Source organism: Alosa pseudoharengus, unplaced genomic scaffold, assembly GCF_046254945.1.
Source record: "Alosa pseudoharengus isolate Yale_2024_CS ecotype anadromous, Long Island Sound unplaced genomic scaffold, YU_APseudo_1.1 YU_APseudo_1.1_scf_16, whole genome shotgun sequence".
In the NCBI taxonomy this organism is placed as follows: Eukaryota; Metazoa; Chordata; class Actinopteri; order Clupeiformes; family Clupeidae; genus Alosa; species Alosa pseudoharengus.
In genome coordinates this window covers 37,065,005-37,089,324 of record NW_027468630.1, presented here as the reverse complement: position 1 = coordinate 37,089,324, position 24,320 = coordinate 37,065,005, and the positions used below count along the sequence as shown (strand labels likewise).

The following is a 24,320-nucleotide window of genomic DNA, read 5'->3' as shown; positions in this document are numbered from 1 at the left end:
GTGTTCAAAAAGAATCTGGGCAGGAGGCAATATAAAAATAAAAAAGTCAATAATGCACACCTGCAGCTTCCTGCACACTCACTAGTCTGGTTTCATTGTGTTTTCCTAATGCTTGGGAGAGGCCTTGCCTCATCTCTGAAGGATCTGACTTGGGGATCCATGACTTTGAGAAGCAATATCCCTTAAGCTCTGAAACCTGTCCTCAGTCCTTCAACCGTCAACCAGTGTCAGTGAACATTACCAGATAGACTCCAGAAATTATCTCATTGCTATTAAATAATGCAAATAATGCTGTGGTGCACATCAATGGCAATGTGGTTTACTAGTAGTTTACACTCACTGCTAACCAATAGGACGTTGTGGTCATGGATACAGCCTCAATTCTCAGAAGGAGAACACAAGACATTAAAAAATGGGAAATCATTTGAACCAATCTTCAACCACCCATCCTAGGGAATTTTTGTGGCCCACTCACTATATTTGCACTACAAACAACCAGTCTTCTCTCTTTCATTCTTCAGTGATTTTGAAGATCATCAATTGAGCTCTGCAGGTTGGATCCAAAGCATCCAACCCACCAGCAAGAGACAACTTCACTTCAACAGGATCTCACTTTCCCAGCAGCTTATTCTTCCTGCTTTGTTTACAACCTGAAAGCAATTAATAGCCTTTTTCAATGTAGCAAATATTCCAATGGCAAACTATTTTGGCAACGTCTAGTTTAATACCTTGATTGCATTTTTGTCCGCTTTTAATCACATTATTATGACCATTAAATGTGTGCTATTTTGCACGCTAAAACCTGATTCATCACAAGTAAATACAATAAAAAATGGGAAAGTAGTTATTAAATTAAGTAATAATTGTTTAAGTTTTAATTTCCCTCTATGCATGTTGTAGAACTGTTGTTCTGTTGCATGTTGTAGAGGATGTCTTCAGCCTTGAAGCCATTAATGGGACTGGAACAGGGTGTGCATCATGCATGTTCTCAGAAGGAGGTCACAAAACATTAACTCTTTCCTGCCCCAATGGCTCTCTGGACCTGATCGCTGAAATTGGTCGCTTCAGAATTAAATGCAAGTAAGGACAGTTGATCACAGTAAAGCTATCCCTAAGACGGGTGGTTTTAGATTGGTTCAGATCGATGATGTCATCTGAGAAAGATTTCCCAATGGTCAACATCTCATGTTCTACTGCAGAGAACATTCATAACTATACCTTCTCTATCATGAAAATGTATTTTTCTAAATATCCAAAAAAACAAACAGGTCATTAAACATAAACAATAACATGTCTACATAATTATATATCTACTAATGTAGCTAATATAATTCTATAATGTCAAGAAATAACATTTATGTGTACCCAGTTGAGCAGCTCCAGTTTGCGTGGATCAGTCTCTTCTGGAGGTTCTGACTTAGCCTTGCCTCCCTTGGTCTTCTTTCCACGTGCTGGCTTGCCTCTGCCGGCACGCACAGCTGCTGGGCTCTTTGTTTTTTCGACCTGTGGTGTGATTGTGCTGGGTAGGGCACCCCCTGGCTTCACAAATAGGAAATGCAGACATGCACATTTAGTAGCCTCCATATTTATTTGCACCCCCATGTATGTTGAATAAAATAAGTATAACATTTATCCTTTAGCAAGAGTTTAGCAAGGTTTAAATTGTTTTAGAAACCAGTACATTGTAATTTCTGCATTTATAACCAAAGCATTTATGAGTAATACAGATCAAAGTAAGGGAAATGTGAATATCAGCATTTTAGGTCAATTTAAGGTGAGATACTAGTCTGGTACATGACAATACACTAACGTTTGCCTGGGATTTTTGGGATCTTGACACCCTAACACTAATGCGTAACTCCGGAGTAAAAACAACCAAGGGTCTATTTATGGTAGTTAACAAGTTCAAAGTTCGAGTTTTGAGCAAGACCGTTTTTTGCACTGAATGGGCTGATAGTGAAAGCTATGGGGGCAAGCTAGCACGTCAAAAAACAAATGCTATTTTAAACTACTGATCATGCTCAAAATATAATTACATTTCTGTGGTAGTGTGGTGAGGGTCCCTACAGGCAAACTGAAGTATTGTAAACTTTGAAAGAGTACAGAAAGGTTATAACAAGACCTGTATCTGAAGGAAGCAAATTGCCTGGGTTCGTGTTCCGGAAGTGTCAAATCAGTAGACGCATTTGATCTTGCAGCGCTGCACAGATCTGGCTGAATCTTACAATATAAACTTGCTTTACATTCAGCCAGATCTACACAACGTTGGTAGATGTCGAACGGGCCCACTGATAAAACTGTTTTCAGCCTACCCACTATGAGGGGGTTGGGTGCATGACCCCCATCTGCTTGTGTTTGTCTTAGGGAGGTATACATCCCTACTAAATTTGTGTGTGGGGGTAAACTTATTTGCTGACCAAAAGACTCAATGACTGACTGTGAAGGATTACATGGGTGCCAAATGTCTTTCACCAATGGTAATCATCCTACAAACCAGCAGACATGGGCAGTCTTGACACACTCTCCCGGAAGAAACTACAGCGCATCATCAACAGAGCATCCAAAGTCATTGGTTTACCCCTACCATCCCTTGAATCACAAATGGACACTACGCAGAGCCCACAAGATAATATCTGATATCACCCACCCTGCACACTACGCCTTCCAGCTAACTGCCCTCTGGGAGGCGTTACAGGACAATCACTGCAAACAACCCGCTTCAAAAACAGTTTCATTCCCATAGCAATAAACATTCTGAACGCTGAGGATTGTGGATTAAGTATAACCCTTATGTATCATGTTCAATGTGTCTGTCTGTATGTATATGTTTGTATACTATATTTTTAATGTCTAATGTAATGTTGGAACCTGTACCAAAGAGCTGTACTGAGAACAAATTCCACCAGCCTGGTTGTGTGGTCATTAAATTAATCAATCAATGAACCACCTTGGAGAAGTGCGTCAAAATTGATGATGTGCCACCAGTGTAATAGCCATTTTATCTGTTGCCAGATGGCGCTATGCCAAATATGCATTGTGGGCATGTGAATATCATCATTACCATAATAATGAACAATCTGTGAGGTTTGACCCATGTCAATCAATGCATGACACATTTATCACACATTTCCTATGCCGAGGTATGTAAATTCATCATATCACTATTTCAGTAAAAAAAAAAATCTTGGCAATTTAAATATGCGTATTGGTTATGGAGCTACGCCGAGTGAACTGTCCTTTAGCCGGTGAGCTAACTCATCGTTTGCTTTGCTGCCTCATTGACATAGCCTCTGAGGTGAAGGGGCTATCAAGCCTCGACCAGGCCTGCTCTTTATTGTCCGTGAGTGTGTGTATATGGGCTCACTAAGTGTAGTGTGTTTCATGGTACATGTTAAGCTGTTGTTCATAGGCTAGTGTAAACGGTCTTTTAATGGAGAATTCCGGTGTGATATTGACCTAAAGTGTGTGGAAACATGATACCGAGTGTGAACGTATGTCTCATAGCCCATCTCGGCTTGTCCACTGCACTCCAAAATCTGGCGCTAGTTAGCCGATGCTACCAACAGCTTTTTCCAATGGTGGTGCTTCGGCATCGGGCTAGCCATGCAAATAAATCACTGTTTTACACCATTTACGAGGCTCAATGTATCTCCACACTTCATTGGTAGACTACCGTAGGCCCTGACATTTAAAACGAGACATTGAGAACTTTGAAAAAGCACTGGTAGTTTACTTACAAGACGATTTATACAGACAGTATCTTCACGAAGTTTAGCGTTTGCAGCCATCTTGAATTTAGTCACGATAAGTCGAGCGACGAGTAAGAATGAACAGGTATGATAAGGGATCAGATTCCAAAAATAATTCAGTGGAAATGCATGGATTCCAGTTTCTTCCAGTAGCAGCAACTGGAATCCATGCATTTCCACGGAATTATTTTTGGAATCTGATCCCTTATCATACCTGTTCATTCTTACTCGTCGCTCGACTTATCGTGGCTAAATTCAAGATGGCTGCAAACGCTAAACTTTGTGAAGATACTGTCTGTATAAATCGTCTTGTAAGTAAACTACCAGTGCTTTTTCAAAGTTCTCAATGTCTCGTTTTAAATGTCAGGGCCTTCGGTAGTCTACCAATGAAGTGTGGAGATACATTGAGCCTCGTAAACCATGTAAAACAGTAATTTATTTGCATGGCTAGCCCGATGCCGAAGCACCACCACTTAAAAAGCTGTAGGTAGCATCAGCTAACTAGCGCCAGATTTTGGAGTGCAGGGGACAAGCCGAGATGGGCTGTGAGACATACGTTCACACTCGGTATCATGTTTCAACACACTTTAGGTCAATATCACACCGGAATTCTCCTTTAAATAACCAACCTTCTTTCAGTCTAACCACTTCAATCTGTAAATATTGTATTTTATCACCTGTATCTTTTTTCACTTATTTAAATAGTTAAGTAGGATATAATGAACCCCGTAGCACTTAATTAGGTTAAGTTTGTCCCTGTCACTCCCACTGAACTGGCGCCTGAGGGTTGGGGTGCTACATATGTGTCTGTGTGTGCTATACTTACAGGCAAGTTGTGGCCGTGGATAAAAATCTGACTGCGGGCAATATCAACTCTGTTCCAGGCCAGAGCCAGGCTCAGCTGGTCCGAAGCAGAGGCATTAGTCCCTAAAGATTAGTAAAACAAACAAAATGTAGATGATTTAAATGAACATACCATCATACCAAGGGATTGTTTTTGTTGAGGGACACACCAGAAGATGAGCAGTTTTTTAGGTTTATTTTTTTGCTTTGTCAAACCGTTCAGCCAGAGACTTTTTAATGAGGAGACACAGCACTCAAAAAATCCTCCATAGAAATGCATGGAGTTAGTTTGTAACACCAATATGGCAGTTGCCCAGATAGCAAAATCAGATTGGCAGATAGCGGACCACTGCTGGTAGGCCGCCAGTGGCGTGCCACTTGTGGTCCGCCGTTGGACCACTATCTCTTTAAATTTAACTTGTCATGAATATTAAGAAACTTTAATAAAATGATATATGGAGTATAACTGAACAAATGAAAAAGATTACATACCAATAGTGGCAAAATATTGGGTAATTTGTCTGCAACCCGCCAGCGGACCGCCAGAGAACCGATGAGCAAAATGCCAGCGGACCGCCAGCTATGCCCTCAGTGGACCGAGAGTGGTCCGCCAGCCTCTTGCTATCTGGGTGTCTATACATATCCCACCCCTTCCGCGGCAAAACGTTGACATGTGAATACATTGAGCCAATCATGTGGTGTGTTGTGAATACATTGTGTCAATCATGAGTTGTGATCTCGCCGCTGGAGCAAGGTTGGTGTCGTGAAGCCTTGCGCATGTAACGGATGCCAGCTAGCTTAGCTGTGCTTGTGGAACGTTGGTAAACCTCACTCCCCGACGCCTCAAAAGTGCTGCGGGCATGCGAGCCAGTAGCCTGGGCTATTGGCTCAATTGTTAGCGCGCTCGCCTCCCGATCCGAGGTGCTGCTATTCGCGGGTTCGAGTCCGGGCGTGTGCAGGGCTGAATCGCGCAGATTCAACACAACGCAGGTTACACGCACGCGCATTTCTGCCAAAATAGATGCCCAATAAGTGCCCAAAAAGCGTTGCAATATGGCCGCTGAGTGGATGGGCTTGCCTAAAAGGACATTGGTTCAGCTATCCATATTGTAGTTATATACTGAATTCTCAAAGTGGAGTTTTCCTACAATTTCTAACTTATATAATAGTGGATAGGACGTGGGAGAGGTCAACTCTCATGAGGGACCTCTATGAGCTTATGAGCTTACAAGCCATACGATGCAATAAAACTAGATAAATGTTAAAAACAGACCATGTAGCATTTGTTTTAAGGGTTGCCTAGCAAAAGAAATGACTACTTAATTTGTAAAGCAAAACGATCTAGCTCTACATTGTAAAAGAATTAAGGATACTGCTTCTTCATGACATGTTTACTTGTTTATTTGACGCATGCTCGCGTTTAAAAGTGTCACGCATAGCTGCCCCCTATGTCACAGCAGCTCCTTGTGGATACAGCAAAGAAGAGTGCACATATCCGATGAGATTTCTGACGAGGAGCAGAAGATCTCTGCCTTACCCGAGATCTCTGCCTTGATGTTTATGAATAAAAAATGATATGGAATAGAAACATCTGGAATCTATTTATTTCAGCTTAAAGTTGGCTACAAAGAGCATTCATAGCCTAGAGAAAACGATGCATTTTTCTTTATCTGCAATGTTCCAGGAAGATAGGCTCACATAGGCTATTTTTAGTCTGTCCCTGTTTGATCACAGGTCCAAGAAAACGCCTTAGAGTGGATATAACGTCAATGCATTCTAGTTATATTTCATTTACTTTATTTCATGTTGAGTTTTGCTTCCCAGCATGCATTGCGATTCATTTAACGTATTTTTGGCTATTATTAGTTTTTTTTTTTTTTTTTAATAATATGGTTTGAACAATTTAGCTTAGGCTAGCCTAGGCCTACTCTGATGATGTTTTGAACAATATGCTACAGGATATGCCCATTAAAACGTTGTAGTAGTTTATTAAGAAAAAGACACTGTAGATGTGAAAGCAACACATCCTAGCCCGGTATAAAGGTCCATGTCTACCCATCATAAGTGTAATGCACAAGGAGGATGTGATTTCATACATGACTGGACGACGTGAAAACATGAGGTAGGGCTAAGTGTAATTGATTGAGTAATTGCCATACAAGTCATGCGTGTTCATGTGCCGTCAACCTCTCTCCTAGCAGCGGTGAAACCTATAGACTGAATTACAGCTACAGTACATCACGATTCATGTTTTTTTTTTTTTTTTTTACGATCGCGGAAATATAAACGTTGCGCGCATAACGTCGCGGTGACCATTACAGGACGTCCCCTCAAAGTCTCGGGGACGTCTTTTAGACCTCCCGAACAGAGGTCCGCGGGATGTCAAGGGAACCCTACACAATGTCGAGGAGGTGACGTTCGCCAGGGGACCTTTAGGGGACGTCGCCAGACTTTATTTTGTTAACTGGGTAACGTATACACAGGGAAAATGCACTAACTGGCAGAAATGAATAAAGCCATTGCAGCCAAACCATGTTCTAGTATTATAGGCTAATGTACACATAGTGATAACAACACCTGGGTGTCCAGTCATCTCGTGTGTTGAACTGTGGAAATAAATAGATGAACAATTTTGGAATTTGCACTGTTGCTTTCATGGGAGCCATTCCTCACTCTAAGGGAGCTCGGCTTCCTCTGGCTCCCATGAAATTCGAGCACTGAATACGCCCCATACAGTGTTGCCAACTATTTGAAATGGAAAGTAGCTACAGCCAGCTCCAAAAGTCGCTAAATGTCGCTAGATGACGTCATGTGCTAATTTACATATTAATTACATCAGCATGTGCCCCCCCCCCCAAAAAAAAACCTGATGGCCCTTTAATTTCCCTTTACTCCTGTTTGCTTTTCTCATATAGGCAACTTTAACAGCCTAGTTTAAATATATTTGATTTAATATAATTATATATTAATTGATACACTTTACTTTCTGTAGCCTATCTTGTCGCAGCCTACACCAATGAGCATCAGGTGGCTTTACGAATCTTATAGGTTTTACTAACATGTTCGATTTTTAATTATCTGCTGGGGAGATTTTCTAACGTTTCAACAACGAAACGGAGTTTGCCATCTTTTTCTCACACTTTGTGAGTCAGCACACAGTCAGTTTTTTCTCACACTTTGCAGTCAGCCTAGGCAAACCAAAGGATAACGCGAAGAAAAAACTAAAGTCGCCAGGCACACGAAAAAGTTGCCAGATTTGTTGTCAGTCGCTAGATAAGCTTTTCAGTCGCCAAAGACGGCCAAAAGTCGCTAAATCTAGCGACAAAGTCGCTAAATTGGCAACACTGGCCCCATAATCACGTCCCAATGGAGTAGTATCAGACTCATACTCTGACTAGAATTTGTATTTAGAATTATTTAAACCTATAATTTATACTTATATCAGCCTAAAGTACACACTAAAGTACACACTGAACCCTCCAGTTACAAGGCCGAAGCCCTAACCAGTAGGCCACAACTGCCCGACATTAACATTAAGGACATTAACATTCATAACATTCTCTGGAACAGTCAACACTGATTACTGATTGTGTTGACTATAAACAGGATTTTGCCATTTTCTAACATCTGTAGTTGGATTTTAAACCATTCATTTGTTATATTACCCTTTAGCAGTGCAGTAAGTATGGCCATCTCAATATCCTGTTGACCTTCGGAACCCATGCGGAACACTGTAATCTGAAAAAAGAAAATAGAGTAACAGGACAACTATTGGAATGTTTAAGCTTACTGTTATGCCAGATGATGACAAGAGTAGAATGAAAGTAATTGCTAGATACATTTAGTGTGAGACTTTTTTTTATGACTGCAGCAGCACTATACAGTACTTTATTAGTATGCATTTCCCTCGTATATATACTTGGTTTTCATTCCTGGATGGTTATGGCGCTAACCCTCTGATGTTTATTCTCTAATTGGCTTATTTTAATTTGGCTACTTCATTAGCTTCCACAAAGTGGTCGCTAGACTTGTGGGGGTCCACAATGGAAAATAAAACAATCAGGTAAACACAGAAAACTAAAGAAAACAATTAAGATGAGTTATTCAACAGGACATGGTCAGTGCAATCCAACTTCCAGAAAAAAATGCTATAGCTTCTTATGATTCATAAAATATTGTTTTAGTGACTTCTTATAAGAGAATATGTTCTTCATCTTCACAGTGTTCATAGGCAGCAGAAGTCCTAAAGATAACAGTTCTTAACATAAATGTTTTGCATGGAGTTGGCATCACCAAAAGACCAGTGCTCACTTGACGTGTTAACCCTCCTATTGTGTTAATTTTATGTTACTAGTTTTGTGTTAAAAATTGGCCGCTGCATTATAACTTGTTATAAATCCTTATCACCCGGAGAGAAGAAATACTCTTTTCTGATTGGCTGGCGGGTGGCCTTTAATTCTGAATAACAGGACACCGTTCCATATCAATGCTTATGAATGGTAACTATAACAACCATAGTAGGACGACGGTTGCAGCGCTCTAGAATCTTTTGGTTGCAGGCTTCCCAACAATGGAATCAACTGTAAACAAGCTAACTGTCCATGCTAAAGTTGTACAACAGTGAACTAGTGAGCTGCTTTTTAAACAGAACCGCGTGTTTCCAGTGTTTCCAGTGGTAACCGGGTGATAAGCGGGATAACGGCCTTCGAGGTGTGTCTAGTTATAGGAATTAATGGACTTGGGCGGAGGCAACCCACTCTTAATTACAATTAAGAAGGTCTGCGTGCTAACCAGGCTAAGATTTCCCTTCTTGAATTCAAATTAATCTGTTAAAGCTGCAGTTGGCAAGATTTTTTTGATCATATTCACTGAAACTGACACTATGCTCCAACAGAACAACATAAATCAGCCGGTTTTAGAAAAAACCCGCACTTCTACCTCCGCATGGAGACTGTTATTTGTTTTGCAAAAAAAACACAGCTCCCGGTTCTTCTGGTCCAATTGGAGCAGGGCTGTGTGAGATCTGATTGTCAATCACAGTCTGGTGCAGTCTGGTGCACACTGACGAGCACAAACTAGGGGAGTGGGGGAGAGGCATGAGAGTTGTCCCCTCAATCTGTCAGACTTGCCATCTGCAGCTTTAACATTGCTTAAAATATCTCCTTAAGGTAGCTTGTTTGATATTGTAAAGGTGTAAGAAATTAAAGCTACATATTCTGCCCATTCTTCACAAAATTTGGCACAGTTACTTTGGATAGGTTACTTAGACCTTCCAATTTTCAAAAGCATTCACTTAATACAGCCAATCAAAATTGGTGGCAAAGCCGCCAAACAGGGAGTGAGGTCATATTTCAGCAACTCTTTGATGTATCGAAAACAAACTTGGTACATGGACTTGGGACCCTATAGGATTTGTGCACTAGGTAGCGATGAACTTCCATTTTTGTCTTAAGGTGGGCAAACAGGTGGAAAATGTTGTTTGAGAGCATAATGACATAAATTGGTGGAGTTTTGAGCAAGAACGTCATTTGCATTAATACCAAATTGTCTTCCAGTGAAAGCGAACAAGGCATACGTACTCACGTCAAAGACTAACTATTTTACACCACTGACAATGTTCAAAATATAATGACACTTCTGTGGTTGTATGGTTGAGGTTGTCTACAGACAAATTGAAGTATTGTAAACGTTGGAAGTGTTTCGAAAGGTTATAGAAATGTTATTTTATGAAGGATGTTTTTAGGATACCTTAGCTGTCTTCCTGTCACGGCCACCGTGAAGGAAGGCTTAACAAGTGGATTATGGCAGCACAGGAGTAGCAATGCATTTTCACAAATACCCCTTGTTTTGTTTTCATCAACAATAACATTCAACGTTCAGGTCATACCTTGAAGGACCCCAGAGGTTACACAAGGAAACTATTACAACCTTAAAGGTTGTATCAGGGATAGCGGGGATACGTCACTTCTGTAGATGTTCAAACAAAACAGAGAGCTAGCTCGCTACTCCCTCCCTTTTTTGGGCCTGAAATCGCTGCTCGAGGTTTCTTCCTATATGTATCTCCAATTCTAGGGAGTTTTTCCTCGCCCCTGTTACCCATGGGCCTCTCTCTTTCTTTTCTTCCTTTCTTTCCCTTTTCTCTGATTTACATTCTGTAAAGCGCCATGATACATGTGTAATGTTTTGGCGCTCTATAAGCACAATAAATTTAATTGAAAATTGAAGAATGAAAGCCATTAGTGGTATTTATGACAGTTGTGTGAAATCGAAATACTCCGCAACTGTGGCAGAAGCCCAGTAGCAAATGAAGGAAAAAAACGTCATTGGAAGCCTTTAAAGGTGTTATAAGGGATGCAGGGTAATGTCACTTCTGTTGACGTTCAAACAAAACAGAGAGCTAGTTCGCTACTCCCTCCCCCTCCCTCCCGTGCAATTTAAACTCTCTTGTTTGAACAGTTTGTTATGTTTTTATGGGTAAGGTTTGCCCATGTTTTATCTCAGAAACTGTGTTACATTGCATATAGCACCTTTGAAGAAAACTAAATCTGTTGCCTCACCAGTTCTCGTCTTTTCATGCAGTCCATCACCATTGCATACATTTGCTGGGCTTGACTGCGGGTGTAGTTGAATGTTTTCTGTATGGTAACCAGCAGTTGGTCCCTCACACTCTCACTAACCATCCTGGGGCAAAGAACATGTTGGAGAAAAGACAGAATCTACAGTATATTAATATTTTTGAAAATAGTATTGCTTGCAAAGTAAACATTTTAAAATGTTATATTCAAACCAAATACAGAATTAAAAAATGGTGACGTAAAAATATATTAATTCATGAACTGAAAGAGTGATGGAGAAAACGGTGAGTGAATGATTTGACTTTCCATAGAAAAAATATATTTAACATCCATTAAACAAAACACAATATGAGTAGTCAATTCAACTCATCAGCAAGAAATCATCTCTTTGAAGTCTGATGCCAAGACCAATAAAATAGTTTTTGGGCAATTCCATATCAAATCAACACAAAACTCGTTGATTTGACAACCTTGGTCCACAAAAAAAGTCGACCAGAGAGTGGAACAAAACAAAAAGGACTAATTTTGCATTTACATATTTAATTTCACAGAAGACTAAAATCTCTTTCTGGTGTACTTTAGCTCTGACGGGGCCTCAATTTTCTTCCTGTTCACACTAAAGCTTCTTTGGGGGTCTCAGACTTTACTTTGGATTATGGGCTATGTAGTTCCTCTTTGTTGGTTATGTATCTTCATCATTGTTATGGTTGTAGTTATGGTTACATAGAAGACACTTCTGTCCGAAGGATATCAACAATAGTGAAGCAAAAAAGTATTAACACTTTGAATGTCGCACTGTTTTTCGGAAGCTTTGGCCCAGAGTGCCAGCAATCTAGATCATTGTTGATGATTTTTGAGCCACAGCGTCACAGAGCCACAGCGTATTCTATGTTATAGCTATGGACACATACTATGGCTCGTTTGAAAGGTGAGACTCTCACTTGAGACTCTCACCTCTAACCATTTCTTGACTTGTTTGACTGTATGTTTTGGATCATTGTATGGTTTAATGGTCCAATGATGCCTATTGGGGCAGATCTCTTGGCACACTGCCTGATCTTTCCCTCCAGAATCACAGTGTAGCCTCTTGCTTTAGTGTTGCCGTTTACTTTGAGAAGGTCACCAGGTCCCACTGGTTGAAAAACATCCCAAAATAATACTTTTATAACCCCCACAATTGAAATGGGCATGGTGTCATTGGAATTTAATGCTTCTTTTTTATGCCAATCTCAGGCCATGTCCCTGGGTCAAAAAAAAAAAAATCAGCGAAAGCTAAATTATTTGTCGAGGTGTGCCCTTATAAAGATTTAGCTGAGTTGTGCATGTTTGGAGAAGAGTGATCCATGATCAGCATCCAAGATGACCAAGTGATCCATTTTAAGAAGGAGTGAACATTTCAACCACCAAAACACTATTCACAATGTGGAGAATAGCTATAGAAATGTATTAGTTTTAGGTGTTTTTCAGACAATGGGACCTTGTGAGCTTCTCAAAGTAAACGGTAACTAAAACAAGGGGCAAATTGAGAATTTTGGAGGAGAAGATCAGGATTTCTGCCGAGAGACCAGCCACAATAGGCGGCATTGGACCATTAAACCACACAATGATCCAAAATATACAGCTAAACAAGTCAAGAATGAGTTAAAATAAGCGATTTATGTGCAGTGAAACCGATACCTGGTTTGCTATAGGCTACACCATTCAGCGTGACACAGCCTTTGTACTGTCCCGACCAGAAGGGACGAATAAAACATTACGCACGTCCCACTTTTGCTGTAATAATTCCTGAACGGTTTTGTTCAAAGCTGAAAATGCATTTCTATTTGACAGAGGACAGATGTAGGTTACTAGTGACCAAATATTAGCTTCCAGTGTGGTACGATCGCTTTGTAAATTACGTTTAATAGCTGGGAAGGAATATGTGAAAAATCATGAAGATTGGGCACTTCTGGACAAGTTTTTGATTTTTGGCAGGGTGTTAGGTATAGGCCTAAGGTTTTCAAAAATCCATGGATACAAGTTGGGGTGGCCCCCCTAGTGGCAGTTATCCATAAAATCCAAAATGGCCCCCACCGAAAAGAGAAAAGGTTATATCTCAGCTTCCTTTAGTCTTAAATTGTTGTATAATGTATTTTCTCTACTTTGTTTGATACAAGGAATCCAATTTTGATATGTTCTTCTTATTTTAAGTCCATTTCCATGTAGTATTATAGTCATATTTAGCACATAAACTGTCAATATCTCTGAAAAAGACATTGAAATACTCAGGTCCCTAGACCCATATTTTTACCTCCAAGGTATGCTTTTCTTTGTTGATTGGACTGGTCACTATCGTCTGAAGAAAGCATATTTCTTCTCGTTAAGTAACTAAGATTCAGTGCTACCAAACCCTAACTTGAATTGGCCGTGGAGGATGTCTGTGTCCTTCCTTCCTCCATAGCTTCCCCAGGAATACTAAAATATATTCGGATAAAACTTTAGTGATAGCTATGCTCATCTCATCCGTGGAAGTCGCCATGTTGTTTAGATTGAACAGTAGCTTCTCGTTGCGTCACACCTAAACCCGCCTCAAAACCAACGCTGGACGTTCGTTTGGCGAACTGCTCCAAATTTTCTTTATCGGAGAGATGCCAGACTGATCTGCGAGTGAAAATCTTAAACTCGCGAGATCAGGATGGTCTCACGAGGCTAGAGAGGGACTGCTTCCAGACAAAAGCTGCAGTGTGCAGGACACGCTTTCCATGCTGGAATAAGGCATAATGGGTCGGGGGGATTGAATCCAGGGATTTATGGCCATGAGTGAAAAGAAGCTTCCGGGTTTCATTGACTGACTCGACACCGCAGTTCTTATTATACATGAGTACAGTCCAGCGTTTGAGAACTTGCATGTGCACTGATTCCAGTCTGAGGCTAGTTGGGTCTTGGGTGATCAGAATGAGGGTGCCCAGGGCCGGCGCTAGCCATTTGGGTGCCCTAAGCACAAATGCTTGGTGGTGCCCCCCCAAGCCCCCCACACACACACACACACAACCCAACCAACCACCACCACCACCAAAGGAATAAAAAACATTCAGAATTTCTTAGTTAGTTTTTTTTTTCTAATTGCAGTTTCACCAACAGATGTCGCCCTTGGCCTAGTATGAACCTCTTGGAAATGACCGCATAGAACAACAACTAGTAAATTTATCTAAAGCTGTCTAATTTGGCAAAATCATATCATGTTCAGTTGGAGGGTTTTTCCAAAGTTCACCTTACCAAGAGTTGTTCCCAATCATCATTTCATTACGTTGTGAAAGTGTCACTTGTAGCGTTACTTTTTCACTACACAATTAGATTGTTTGATCATAATAACAAATGCCAAAAAAAAAGCGTCCTGAAATGCAAAGCAAACTAGGCTAATAGGCTAACGTTACCTGACTATATCTCTGATGGCTCAAAGAAATAGCAAACCCAGATTAAGCATAATCAGAAATAGCATTGCTAGCTAGCAACCTGAGGAAGGATTGCTAGTCTTATGCACCGATTGCTACCGTGGTAAAGTTGGTTTTATATTGGACGTTGGATATTCGACACATTCGAAAAATCTATTTAGCACTGACTACGAGGGTCGAGTTATAGGCCTGCCTATATTACACAAAGCTTCTTTTGTCCAAAAATCCATGTTTTGATTTTATGAATTTTTTATGCTGATGAAAGATTTCAATCTATTATGTGGCTTCACCTTTTGACTTACCCATACTAAAACACATCTCCTGAACTCGCCTTACTGCCCTTTCTAGTACACAAAGCTTCTTTTTCCCTAAAACCTACTCTTTGATTTTATACAATTTTTAATGTTAAATGTTTCAAATCTATTATGCGGCTTGCCCTTTTGACCTACCCATGTCAAAACACATCTGGTGAACTCGGATTACTGCTCTATATAGTACACAAAGCTTCTTTTCCCCAAAAACCCATTCTTTGATTTTATAAATATTTTTTAATGTAAAAAAAATGCTATAAATGCTTTAAAAATGCTTTAAAAGCTTCTTTTTTCCAAAAACTCCCTCTTTGATTTTATATAATTTTTTAACTGTATAAAATTTATATAAAATCAAAGAGGGAGTTTTTGGGAAAAAAAAGCTTTGTGTACTATGTAGGGCAGTAAGATGAGTGCAACAGATGTGTTTTGACATGGGTAGGTCGAAAGGTGAAGGCACATAATAGATTTATAGCATTTTTGAAGAGTAAAAAAATAATATAAAATCAAAGAGTGCGTTTTTGGAAAAAAGAAGCTTTGTGTACTATGTAGGGCAGTTAGCTGAGTGCAACAGATGTGTTTTGACATGGATAAGTCGAAAGGGGAAGCCGCATAATAGATTTATAGCATTTTTGAATAGTAAAAAAATAATATAAAATCAAAGAGTGCGTTTTTTAAAAAAAGAAGCTTTGTGTACTATGTAGGGCAGTAAGCCAAGTGCAGCAGATGTGTTTTGACATGGGTAGGTCAAAAGGTGAAGGCACATAATAGTTTTATAGCATTTTTGAATAGTAAAAAATAATATAAAATCAAAGAGTAAGTTTTTGGAAAAAAGAAGCTTTGTGTACTATGTAGGGCAGTTAGCTGAGTGCAACAGATGTGTTTTGACATGGGTAAGTCGAAAGGGGAAGCCGCATAATAGATTTATAGCATTTTTGAATAGTAAAAAAATTATATAAAATCAAAGAGTGCGTTTTTGAAAAAAAGAAGCTTTGTGTACTATGTAGGGCAGTTAGCTGAGTGCAACAGATGTGTTTTGACATGGGTAGGTCAAAAGGTCAAGCCGCATAATAGATTTATAGCATTTTTTAATAGTAAAAAATTAATATAAAATCAAAGAGTGAGTTTTTGAAATAAAGAAGCTTTGTGTACTATGTAGGGCAGTTAGCCAAGTGCAGCAGATGTGTTTTGACATGGGTAGGTCAAAAGGTGAAGGCACATAATAGATGTATAGCATTTTTGAATAGTAAAAAATAATATAAAATCAAAGAGTAAGTTTTTGGAAAAAAGAAGCTTTGTGTACTATGTAGGGCAGTTAGCTGAGTGCAACAGATGTGTTTTGACATGGGTAAGTCGAAAGGGGAAGCCGCATAATAGATTTATAGCATTTTTGAATAGTAAAAAAAGAATATAAAATCAAAGAGTGTGTTTTTGAAAAAAGGAAGCTTTGTGTACTATGTAGGGCAGTTAGCTGAGTGCAACAGATGTGTTTTGACATGGGTAGGTCAAAAGGTCAAGCCGCATAATAGATTTATAGCATTCTTGAATAGTAAAAAATTTATATAAAATCAAAGAGTGAGTTTTTGAAAAAAAGAAGCTTTGTGTACTATGTAGGGCAGTTAGCCAAGTGCAGCAGATGTGTTTTGACATGGGTAGGTCAAAAGGTGAAGGCACATAATAGATTTATAGCATTTTTGAATAGTAAAAAATAATATAAAATCAAAGAGTGCGTTTTTGAAAAAAAGAAGCTTTGTGTACTATGTAGGGCAGTTAGCTGAGTGCAGCAGATGTGCTTTGACATGGGTAGGTCAAAAGGTCAGGTCGCATAATAGATTTATAGCATTTTTTGAATAGTAAAAAATTTATATAAAATCAAAGAGTACGTTTTTGGACAAAATAAGCTTTGTGTATTATGTAGGGCAGTTAGCTGAGTGCATCAGATGTGTTTTGACATGGGTAGGTCAAAAGGTCAAGCCGCATAATACATTTATAGCATTTTTGAATAGTAAAAAACTATTATGAAATCAAAGAGTATGTTTTTGGACAAAATAAGCTTTGTGTATTATGTAGGGCAGTTAGCTGAGTGCATCAGATGTGTTTTGACATGGGTAGGTCAAAAGGTCAATTCGCATAATAGATTTATAGCATTTTTATAAAGTAAAACATTTATATAAAATCAAAGAGTGAGTTTCTGGAAAAAAGAAGTGTTGTGTAGTATGAAGGGCAGTTAGCTGAGTGCAACAGATGTGTTTTGACATGGGTAGGTCAAAAGGTCAAGCCGCATAATAGATTTAAAGCATTTATAGCATTTTTCTTACATTAAAAAAATATTTATAAAATCAAAGAATGGGTTTTTGGGAAAAAGAAGCTTTGTGTACTATATAGAGCGGTAATCCGAGTTCACCAGATGTGTTTTGACATGGGTAGGTCAAAAGGGCAAGCCGCATAACAGATTTGAAACATTTAACATTAACAATTGTATAAAATCAAACAGTAGGTTTTAGGGAAAAAGAAGCTTTGTGTACTAGAAAGGGCAGTAAGGCGAGTTCAGGAGATGTGTTTTAGTATGGGTAAGTCAAAAGGTGAAGCCGCATAATAGATTGAAATCTTTTATCAGCATAAAAAATGCATAAAATCAAAACATGGGTTTTTGGACAAAAGAAGCTTTGTGTAATATAGGCAGGCCTTGTTTAAACACATTAAAGTTGGTTTGACACAAACTCGACCCTCGTAGTCAGTGCTAAATAGATTTTTCGAATGTGTCGAATATCCAACGTCCAATATAAAACCAACTTTACCACGGTCCGATTGCTAACGTTAAAGGAAAGTGTTGAATTGCATTCAATAACCCATAATCCATATCCATATCCACAACGTAAAATAACTAGCTAGCCAGCATCAAATCATTTGCAATGACAATAACACTTGAACATGAACATGGCTAGTAGGAGCTTACGTTACAAAGTGTATTGACGGTAGTAGTATTACCTGGCATAAGCATAGACACGCATACACGCAAGGGCTACAAAACTTTTTTTTTTATTTATTTAAAACATTGTCTTAACTGCAAGTGAAGCGCGAGCATCATCCCACTGTCTCTTCTTTTTCCTTTTTTCCGCCCCCGACTCTTAGTGCCTTTTCAAGGCGATGTCTACTGTCTGCCAAATTTGGGATTGAGGAATAATCGAACAGACCACTGGGAGGTGGAGGAGGGGGGCACCAGAGGGAGACTGGAGAGAGGGCTGCACAGGAGATTCACCTTTTTCTCGACTAATTTGGTCTAGGCCTATATTACTTTTGTATTGCTTTTGCATATTAACATGCTTTAGACATACTTTATTTGTTATTTATACTAGTAGCCTATTGTGGTGATTTTTCACGACCCAGATTTTTTGGTGCCCCCCCAGGCACTTGGTCAAAGATTGTTAAGGCGGAGCAAGATACTTCGTCGTAGTTCATGTCTATGGGCGCGAAATGGGGATCGAATCTTGTCTGCATAAAGAGGCGTGTCGATGACGTTTGATGAGCGTACATTGCAACCGGCCAACAGCAGCGGCATAAATAACCAGCGCACACCTGATATAAAGTCGATTTTCTCCAGACTGGAATGCTCAAAAATGCTAAAAATGTACCTGAAATGTTCAGAAGGGTTTGATGATTATGAAAACGTGCCCGAAATTCACATTCCTAACTCTATAGAACCAAGACCTTAGCATATGTGGTAAAATTCTGAGCTATGCCCATAGACTTCAATGGAGCAGTCGCTGCCTCTGCTCTGCATAAAGGGGGATTTTGACCCCCCCCTCGTGCGATCCGGGTTCCCGGAAGTGGCTCCTGATGAAATATCTTGCTCCGCCTTAACAATCTTTGACTTGGTGCCCTACGCGCAGTGCGTGATGTGCGTGTGCGGAGCGCCGGCACTGAGGGTGCCGGTGACTTCTGGGTAAGCTGCCCACACATTCCATGCTTTTTTTTTGCCAACTTACTGATACAACGTCACATCATGTGAACGCGTTGAAGAGGGGCAGTGATTAACATTTTTGAGCATTTCTGAGATGTGGTGGATTGGAATATCTTTATATGCCTTTATATGCCTTCCCTGATCCAAATCCAATCCACAGCTCTGAGAGGCCTAACTCCTGGAACAGATTGATGGCCTTCCTCTTCCTGACATGGTGGCAATGCTTCTAGGTTAGTAGGTTTGTTGCTCAGGACCAAGTTAGTCTTTGTTGTGAGGAGGTGGTACTTTGAGCCAGCTGTGGTCTTCTGAAGTTCCTCACTGATGTACTGAAACAGCTCATCTTTATTTTGACTGTCCTTGAGGAACTTCTGCCATTGAGCTCCTTTGGCAGAGGTATCTTAGTGACAAACCTACTGACCTAGAAGCATTGTCACCATGTCAGGAAGATGAAGCAGACACACGAATGATGCTACATGTACATCATGCTGCCGACCAGGGTCACACCAAGGCTTACCAGCAGTAGATAGTGATGTGGCTGTGCTGGCCATCAATCTGTTCCAGGAGTTAGGCCTCTCAGAGCTGTGGATTGGATTTGGATCAAGGCATATAAAGATATTCCAATCCACCACATCTCAGAAATGCTGGGACCTCAAAAATGACAAGCACTGCCCCTCTTTCACGCGTTCACATGAAGTGACGTATCAGCAATGTATGGAATTGGCAAAAAAACTGCATGGATTGCGTGGGCAGCTTACCCAGAAGTCACCGACACCCTCATTCCGATCACCAAGACCCAACCAGCCATCCATGGAATCAGTGCACATGCAAGTTCTCAAATGCTGGACTGTACTCATGTATAGTAAGAACTGCGGTGTCGAGTCAGTCAATGAAACCCGGAAGATTCTTTTCACTCATGGCCTCAAGTCCCTGGATTCAATCCCCTGACCCATCATGCCTTATTCCAGCATGGAAAGCATGCCCTGCACACTGCAGCTTTTGTCTGGAAGCAGTCCCTCTCCAAAACTCCAGAGATTCCAGACCCCAGTGAGTAGGGTTGGGAATGGAATGACAGAACCAAAGTCTGGGTGCCATATTGGACAGATCTGGAAGATGCCAGCAAGGGATGCTCACTCCTCCTCAGCTGTGGCTGTGTGGTTGCCTGTATGGGCAACTGTAAGTGCCACCGAGCTGGACTTTGCTGTACCACATTGTGCAAGTGTGAGGGAGGCTGTACTAATAATGATGAAGAGTGAAACCAAAAATCTTTGAATAAATACATGATGTTTAAGCAAAGTCCTTTTAGGCAAGTCCCTCCACTCGGCGGCCATATTGCAACGCCTTTTGGGCACTTATCGGGCATCCATTTCGGCAGAAATGCGCGTGTGCAAGGCTTCACGACACCAATCTTGCTCCAGCGGTGAGATCAAAACACATGATTGGCACGATGTCTTCACAACACACCACATTATTGGCTCAATGTATTCACAACACAGCACGTCCATATGGCATATTTGCACACACAACACTATTAAAGCAAATACGATATCCAAAATGTGTAGAGGCGGCCCCACAAGATATGACAGAATCTTACATGTGAGAACTTCGTTTTTCAAGATAATTGATTGGTCAGGGCGGTAGTTTTACACGATTTGAGCTATAACTTAGCACATAACCTGCTCCCGACCAGGTTTGGTTGACAGCATAAGAGACCATGGTGATACGGCAACGCTTAAACAGATCTACTTTGGTGTCACAGCATAGCCTGGAACCGCGCAGCTAAAGCAGGCAAGAATTAGGTTTTTGCCTCCCTCCTCTAGGCTATGTCCGGTGCTTTTGTCACTTCTCTGACAGGCATAATGTTCATGGAATCGCGGGCTGATAGAAAAAAAGAAAGCAAACTTTTCTCCAATCAGGAAATACTTGCTAATTTGGCGTCAAACATAGGCATTCAATAAAGTGGTAGTGCCGTTCATTCAGTGTACGTGCGCCGCATCTGCCCAAAAGAAATTGAAACCACTCAAGTAGCACAAATATCATTGCTAGACTGAGCTTTTGTTCAATATAACAAGTCAACCACGCGTTTATAGTGGCATTGGAAATGCATAAGCCCGTTTAGTGTAGGCCAAGATGCATCGTAAATATTAATAGGCGACATTTGAGCATTAAATATTCGAATATTAGATTATTAAAAATAATAATGAATGAAATTCGAATTGTTTAGTATATTGCAAATAAATATGTTTTCCATTAATTATTTAAAAAGGGTATGAATAATTTTGGACATGCCATTTTTCATAAAAAACTTCTTTTTTTGATTCCATGTTTCTACCACATTGTCTTACAACCTTTTGACATGTGGTAGTATCAATTTCAGTCAGAACAAACATATCAATAAAGAGAAAATCAACATTGGATCAATATTTGACAGGGGTATGAATAATTTTGTTCTTAACTGTACTGTAAGTGGTAGGCACGCCCCACCTGGTTACTGTTGCATGTCAACAACCTTTAGCTCACGTCCAAAATGACAACTGAATAACAGCCTGTTAGGACTGCAGTCTCTCGCATGTTTGTCACATGCAAAAAAAGTCAGAGAAATAATGGATGGCAGATCATAAAAAATGTTGAGCAATATCATGCTAAGTTCGTTGATTTCTACATTGTCAGTGACCAATAGCTTGGATGAAAAGATATTCATTAAATTCAATGGCATACATTCAGAGATGCCAGTGATTTAATAATTATCAGTCTTTGCTATTTACTTTTTCATCCACAGTTACACTTGCTAAAAGGGTATTAAACCAAGATTGAGAGCACCATTGACAGTAGAAAACCTTTTTTCTACTTTCAAGTATCTTCTCAATCCTCCATCACCACCCTCATCTACCTATAAAATAAGCCTAATTTTTCCAAACATTGTGGCATGCCTGCTATGATCAGCAGGGCTCCAAACTAGCATGTGCAGACATAACTTTGCATTGGTTGCACTGGTGCACCCACATTTTTCATCGTGCCACCTTTAACGCCACTATTTCAAGGTCACCTTTTTATCGCTCTCCATATACATTCTGTGTCTGAGCTGCTGTCAGAGCATGGACCGGGAATGACAGTATTGATTTGATTTGGGGCCCCCACCACCTTGACACCATCAGTAATATTGAATACTGTATGATCATTCACATCAGTGGCAATCCTAGTCTCTCTTTGACGCTCCACACACACAAGGAAAATGATGGCTTCATATCTTATTTTTTTTAATTCATAAACGTTATATATTTTATATTTTAATATTTATTTAGAGTATTTTATGATCTGCATAAATACTGCTAAAATATACCTAAACATATTTAGTAATTTTAATACTTCATATTGATTTTTAAACTACAACACTTGTCTTTAATGTCATTACAGTGATGGTGTGTAGGTCTAATTGAGTGCCTGTCACTTTAAGAAGAACGTCTGGTTTTAGGCTAGCGGAAAATAGTTGCACATAGTTCAAGGATATAGGGATGCAATTCATAATGTTTTTTTTTATGTTATTAGATAAATTAAATGTTTAAAAAACTAACAAGTCAAAGAAAATCTTTCTGGGATCATAGAAGAGATAAGTGTCTTGCAATGTTAATTTCTATGATTTTGGTGAGCACTACATTAATGATAAACATAACGCCTGAGCTTACGGCATAGATCTAGAAGGAACTCAAAAGTAAAGCAAAAGGTTTGCCAATCGGTTGTGTAGCTTATTTCGGAAATGTCTTTAAACAGTAGTCCTAAATTAACTAAATTCCATAGTAGGTGAGCAACACAAACCTGTGAGGTGCAAGTCAGCAATCAACACATTAGCCTACTAATATTGTTGGTGTGCGGCACACAGCTGCAGGTTAAAAGCTGCGTGTGTGTGAGGAGAAAAGACACATAGGTTACGGGAAGCACCGACTGTCACTCTTAAAAGTATATAAATATTAATAAAATTAGGTATTGTGACCTTTGTAATTTCAGGGATAGTTTTGCAGTATTGGTGCACTAGTCAAAGGAGAACAAACACTTAGTTTGTGGAGAGTCTAGACTTTAGGCGCTCACCTTTATAACGTTAGGTGTACCAGTGCGACTCAGGAAAACATTTAGTCGCACCCTTAAAAATTTTGGTTACATATATTGGTTGCACTCTAGATGCATGACCATGTCTGCTCCTCCAATTTTCTCCTCCTTTTTCCTGGATTTCACTACACATACTTGGGTGTGCATATTATAGACAAGAGTGTGAATAAATGTTGTAGATTAAACTTTTAATAACACTATCAATATCTCAAAATGAACAAGGAAATATAGTTTCATGAATATTCTAGTTTCATTCAGAATCACAGTCGTGGTCAAAGGTTTTGTTCACTGCCAAAAGTTTTGGCGATGACTGTACTCCCGTCTTTGGAGTAACTGAGGATACACCATGCATATCTGGGCAAAAAATGATGTAATGGGACAATGTTAAAGCAATTTTTTACCCATTCTCCTCTGAGTATTTGTGAGCAAATGAGATAATGTCAGATGCTCGGCCACTCCCATCACACACCACAACAGGTACGGGAGGCTCCTCCCGCAGGCTCTCGCAAACATTGGAGATCACATTAGGACCGCCTTCCAGAATCAGGCACACCAGAGGCACTCCCTGCCCCAGACCTTTGTAAGCACATGAAACAAGAAACAAGAAACAAAACAAATCTCATTATGATCTTTAAAAAAGTGACATTTATTGTTCTCAAATTATATCTCTTGCCTCATGATTTTGTGATTTTATCTTGTTGGATTAATCTCCCGTGACATGAGTTTCGGACTCATCACCTGTCTCTGTTGATTAGCTATGTTTGAACTCTACCTGTTTATTAGCTCTGCCTGTTTTTACCACTGTTCTCCTGGATTGCCTTCTGACTGATTCTGATTGACTTTACCGGTTTTCTGAAGTTGAAACTCTAATTTTAGAGACAATTTTTTTCAGACAATGTACCTGTGTCTGTACTTGGATTCATTAAAGACTCTGGCCTGGATGTACAAATATAATAATAACCGCCCTCTAACACAATTTGCAGTGCCCATAGCTGAACAGTAATTCAATCACAAGCACAGTTGAATGGAATTAACCGATGGCAACATTAAAAATAATAAAACGTTTAGCGATCATGAAATAATACAATGCATGACAATAAAATATCAACAGGCAGTGACATAATGTAGAGCAGTAGTTCTACTCTTACTATCTGTGCACATAGGATATGATGACCCTAGTCTAGCAGATTGTGGATGACGTGAAAGTAAATTAAGTTTGCTTTTGACAAATGGAGACTGCACACTCTCGTCGCTCATATGCCACTGATTTAATTTAAAAAAAAAACATTTCGGCCTGTGGCCTTTCTGGAGTCTTACAAACCATGTTACCTTCTGACATAGTACAATAAAGAAAA

General features: G+C 39.7%; 1 protein-coding gene across 1 annotated transcript in view; it reads right to left on the bottom strand.

The window, feature by feature from the left end:
- Window positions 1–24,320, bottom strand: part of LOC143125302 (transient receptor potential cation channel subfamily M member 1-like) — a 186,616-nt gene that overhangs the window by 119,125 nt on the left and 43,171 nt on the right. Inside the window, exons 7-11 of the mRNA XM_076286642.1 lie at window positions 23,367–23,541; window positions 11,150–11,273; window positions 8,258–8,330; window positions 4,576–4,676; window positions 1,366–1,539 (exon numbers count right to left, since the gene is read on the bottom strand). Of these exons, the coding sequence (XP_076142757.1) occupies window positions 1,366–1,539; window positions 4,576–4,676; window positions 8,258–8,330; window positions 11,150–11,273; window positions 23,367–23,541 (647 nt within the window). The remainder of the gene's footprint in view (window positions 1–1,365; window positions 1,540–4,575; window positions 4,677–8,257; window positions 8,331–11,149; window positions 11,274–23,366; window positions 23,542–24,320) is intronic.